We start from the raw sequence: 4,596 nt of genomic DNA on the forward strand, positions 1-4,596 counted from the left end.
ATTCAAGCTCATAATTGACTCGCTCAAACTAAAAATCGAAATAATATGACAACTTGGATTCGTTTCAGCTCGTGATTAACTCGTAATTCTTTATATTTGATTTCATTTTACATTATATATAATTTTTATAAATAAAAATAATATAGCTCCCCGAATATATTTCAATATCTTCTAATCCAGGTAAAATAATTGCATACGTAAAACAAAGGGCTGCGTACGTCCGAGGTTATTTAGAGGATACAGGGGTTACATCGGCGTTATACTTCCTATAACCTCCCTATAATTTACTTGTAACTATCGAAACTACAGAAATACAGAGTTTATTTGTAAGTTATAAATAAGTTATTGAAAGATTACAAAAGAATTAAACGCGAATATTACCATTTGTACTCAAAACTTTTTCCCGAATCCCGCATAATCCATTCCCGTGGATCCATCCGTACAATAATTTCAAAATTCCAAGTCCTTCCCAGCAACTTTGCGTGGCGACAAACCCTCCGCCGCCGTGTCTACCGATTAACCCCAATATGTCCGCTGCCGCCGATCCGTCTTACCCTCCTCTTCCCTTCGACGCCGTCAACGCTCCTACGCCACCGCCGCCGGCAACCGAAACCCTTAATATTCCTCGGATCGACTTTGCAAACCTTAAACCCAAACAGCTCGGCGACGCTTGCCGATCACCGGGCATCTTCCGGCTCGTGAACCACGGTCTGCCGTGCGAGCTCTCCGGCCGGATTCAGGCCGAGACGCGCCGGATTCTGGAGCTACCGTTCGAGCGAAAGCGAGCGGAGATGTCCGAGCCGGGCGGCGGCGGGCCGGTGGTTTACTTCTGGGGTACACCCGCCGTGAGTTTGAGCCTACGGAGCGTTAATTGGCTCGAGGGCCTTCACGTGCCGTTAGCCGGAATCCGGTCCGGCGAGGGAGTGCTGGGGTGGTCCGCCTCTTTCCGGTGCGGTACTAATTTCCCCCTTTTTAACCTTTTCTTGTTTTTAATGTGGAATTTACATACACAGCACCCAATTTTTATGCATTTACACATCTCACACCCAAACTCTCATTTTTTTTTCAAAATCAAACACCAAATTTACATTTTTCACACTCTCCAACAATGAAATCCCTATTTTCATTCATAGGCAGGGTGGTGATTTTGTAAAAAATAGAAGTTTGGATATGAGATTGGTAAGTGCATAAGAATTAAGTTCTGTATATGTAAATTTCTTTATTTTTAATTTATCAGAATTTATTTGTTTATGTTTGGAGATTTGCATGCATACCACTTTATGCTTATGTATTGCATATTGAGCACCTAAACTTCTGTTACTTCTGATATATCTGCATATTTAACATCTAAGCATTCATATTTATATGCATACCGCTCAAATTTTTTGTATTACATCAAAATCACCACCTTCATCGTCATTTATGTAAATACATAAGCTTATGACACCAAGAGGTCATAAGCTTATGAAATACAGCATTTCATGCATTTCATGCATAAGCTTATGACACCAAGAGGTCATAGCTATAAATATCAGTATTGGATATATAAATACATAAGAATTATGTGGTATATCTCTAAATTTCCCTAAAATGCCTTTTAAGAATGAAAAGAAATTTTCTGAAGAAATAGTATCATCTCATCAACTCCTTTTCATGTCGCAGGCCTCTAATGGAAGAATATGGTAAACACATGGAGCGCATAGTAAGAACCCTATTCAACTCACTGGCAACAGATCTCAAATTGGATCATGCACATCTAGATTCATGCATGGATCCATCAAACGGCATTTTTCGAATGTACCGTTACCTTTGCTTACCTCAAGCTCAGAGCTTTATAGGAATGGGAGCTCATACAGATAGCTCAGTCTTAACTGTAGTAGATGAGGATGATGTTGGAGGGTTGCAGGTCTTTCATGGCGATGCATGGTTCCACATCATGCCAGTTCCCAACTCACTCATTGTCAACATTGGTGATATGTTGCAGGTGAGTCTGCAACTCTTGGTTCAATTTCATGAGCCACCGGAAATTACGCGGGTAAAAGAGAAAAATATCAAAATGCTCCTTTAATTCTCTATAGGGAGTCATTTTAGTCATTTTAGTCCTATAGTTTATAAAAATGGCAATTTAATTCCTAGAATTTTTTTAATAGTGGCCATAGTAGTTCCAACAGAAGATTATTTCAGCCTTGTTAAAAGAATATGAGGACTAATATGACATTTTTATGATTTATGGGATTAAAATGACCTCATATTTAAATAATTGAGGGACTGTTTTGACAGCATACTCAATCAAAAGATATAGTAAACTTGTAAGGTTGCTTCACCATCCAATTATTCGTTGGTGGTGATGCCATCGGATATCTTGGAGGAAAAAAGTCACCGGTCAGTGATATATCCGGCTATCCTTTGTGGCGGTCTTTAGCATCACAACAGAAATTACTTTAGATAGTTTTTGGGGCATTTATATACATATATACCACTCAATTTCTATGTATTTATATATCTAATACCCAAAGTTTTTATTTTTATAACACCTAAACCTTTCATATCATATCAAAATATCTACATTTTAACTTTTTAAAAGTGAAATATATCTTTTCATGCATAGGTAAGGAGTAACTCCTATGACAGACAAAATTAGAGAATCATCTTTGATGATTTGATCAAATTAAACGTCGACTATTTGATGATCCAATTAGAAAAGTAGATGTTTTAGATTCGACTTTTGTTAATTAAGGTAGGGTAGACCTAAAAAGAACTTGCCATGTTGTATAAAAAATGAATGTATTAGAATAAATGAAAATTTGACTGTCAGTAGGACACAATGGATAAAAAGGATTACCCCACTTAGTGGGATAAAGGCTTGTTATTGTTGTTGTATGCATAGGTAAGATGACATGTATATGTAAAAAATGTTTAGATGTTAGATATATAAATACATAGAAATTAAGTTGTATGCATGTAAATCTTCCATTGTTTATCTGTCAGAAATTTTCTGATGGAAATAAATCTGCTAAAATTCCATCGAAAAATATTAGTATTGGATGATTTTTTATGATTTTTTGTGGTGAGAAATTGTTGTTTTCCAGTATTATGATGATGATGATGATGATGGTTTAGGTAATCAGCAATGATGAGTATAGAAGTGTGGAGCATAGAGTGGTTGATAATGGAGCAAAGGAGAGGATTTCTTTGTGCTTCTTTGTGTTCCCTAAAGAGGCTTTCAAGCTTAGGAGCTTTAGGTATAGGGAGTTTACTTACAGTGAGTACAAGGCTCAGGTGCAGAAGGATATTAAGGAAACTGGAGACAAAGTTGGGTTGAAGAGATTCAGGCTCTAGTGTGACTTTGTGGTGCATGACTTGAGTAATTAAAGAAAAGCTTGTATTTAGCTTTACATTGAAATAGTCATATTTGTTTTGTTATTGTGAGCCATTATGGTATGATTATAATATAACATAATTATAGTGGGTAATATACATGTGCAGCACACAATTCCTATGTATTTATGTTATCTCGCCCCTAAACTTTCATGTTTACATACGTAGCATTTTAGTGCTTTGAATCTATGCATGAAAATGTGTATTTCACTTTTATAAAGTTATTGTAGTACTTTTTTTGATGTGATATTAAAGATTTGGGTGCAATGTGTGTAACTACTTGAGTTTCGGTGTGACACATGTAGATACGTAAGAATTGTGTCCTATGTATGTAAATGCCCCCAATTATAATTGGTTGTGTTGCGATATTTTTATGAATCAAGAGGGTTTGATAATGTCTTTTTGTCATAGTATAAAGGAGGTCGTTAGATGTATTGTACGTGTGTGATGCATTTATGGGAAAATATTCAATTTTATTTACTAAAGTGTAATTTAAATTTACATGGTTTTAAAAATTATACATTAATGGAGCAAACATGAATATTGGCACATTTGTTTGGTGTCATAATGGTGGAGTATGTGTACTATAAATTTTAAAAAGTAACTTCAAGACTTATTGAACTCCATTTTTAGTATATGTATGATCAAAGTAGTACAGTTTTGACAAAATGAACTCTCCAAATGAGCTCAAATCAAACAATCAAAGCTATGATTAAAGACTTTTTGTGGTCATTTGTTTGTCAAGCACAACAAATTTATGGTTGAATTAGTTCGCCTCAAATTTGCAAAGTTGCAACCAAGTATGCGAGCAGATGCAAAAGCCTTATTCAGCTAATTTGGTTTGTTAGTTGAGAGTTTAATTTAACTAAAAAGCTTCGGGGTTCAAGGTATTGCATGCATGATGTGCATGCAATTGTGATTAAATTTGCTAAGATCGTTTCATAGGAAGAGAAGGACAAAAACAAAAACAAACAAAATAAACAACACAAATATAAATATTTTGCATCAAATTCTTTCCATCATAATAACTTTAGGGTAAAAAAAAAAAAAAAAAAAAAAAAAAGAAGAAAAGAAAGATTTGATGTGACAAATGAAATTTGAATTAAAAAAATGATAAAGCGATGAACCAAGTGGCTCTTTCTCATTTAGTGACTTAATTAAATCATAATCACAATATACACAATTGATTATGAGCTCTTCTTAACCAAGCAGTTGTGA

General features: G+C 35.1%; 1 protein-coding gene across 1 annotated transcript; it reads left to right on the top strand.

The window, feature by feature from the left end:
* Nucleotides 1–370: 370 nt before the first annotated feature.
* On the top strand, nucleotides 371–3,823 carry LOC110023229 (gibberellin 2-beta-dioxygenase 8). Its single transcript, XM_020722536.1, has 3 exons — nucleotides 371–949; nucleotides 1,663–1,984; nucleotides 3,121–3,823. The coding sequence occupies exons 1-3, from the start codon at nucleotides 528–530 to the stop codon at nucleotides 3,337–3,339; spliced, it is 963 nt and encodes a 320-aa protein (XP_020578195.1). The 5' UTR covers nucleotides 371–527; the 3' UTR covers nucleotides 3,340–3,823.
* The last annotated feature ends 773 nt before the right edge of the window (nucleotides 3,824–4,596 follow it).

Source organism: Phalaenopsis equestris, unplaced genomic scaffold (assembly GCF_001263595.1).
Source record: "Phalaenopsis equestris unplaced genomic scaffold, ASM126359v1 Scaffold000223, whole genome shotgun sequence".
Lineage (NCBI taxonomy): Eukaryota > Viridiplantae > Streptophyta > Magnoliopsida > Asparagales > Orchidaceae > Phalaenopsis > Phalaenopsis equestris.

What these genes read in the sequence shown, in the direction of transcription:
- LOC110023229 (XM_020722536.1), top strand. Translation starts at nt 528, where the DNA reads ATGTCCGCTGCCGCCGATCCGTCTTACCCTCCTCTTCCCTTCGACGCC. An exon ending in GGGTGGTCCGCCTCTTTCCG is followed by an intron (nt 950 to 1,662) that starts GTGCGGTACTAA and finishes TTCATGTCGCAG; the next exon opens with GCCTCTAATGGAAGAATATG. An exon ending in ACATTGGTGATATGTTGCAG is followed by an intron (nt 1,985 to 3,120) that starts GTGAGTCTGCAA and finishes ATGATGGTTTAG; the next exon opens with GTAATCAGCAATGATGAGTA.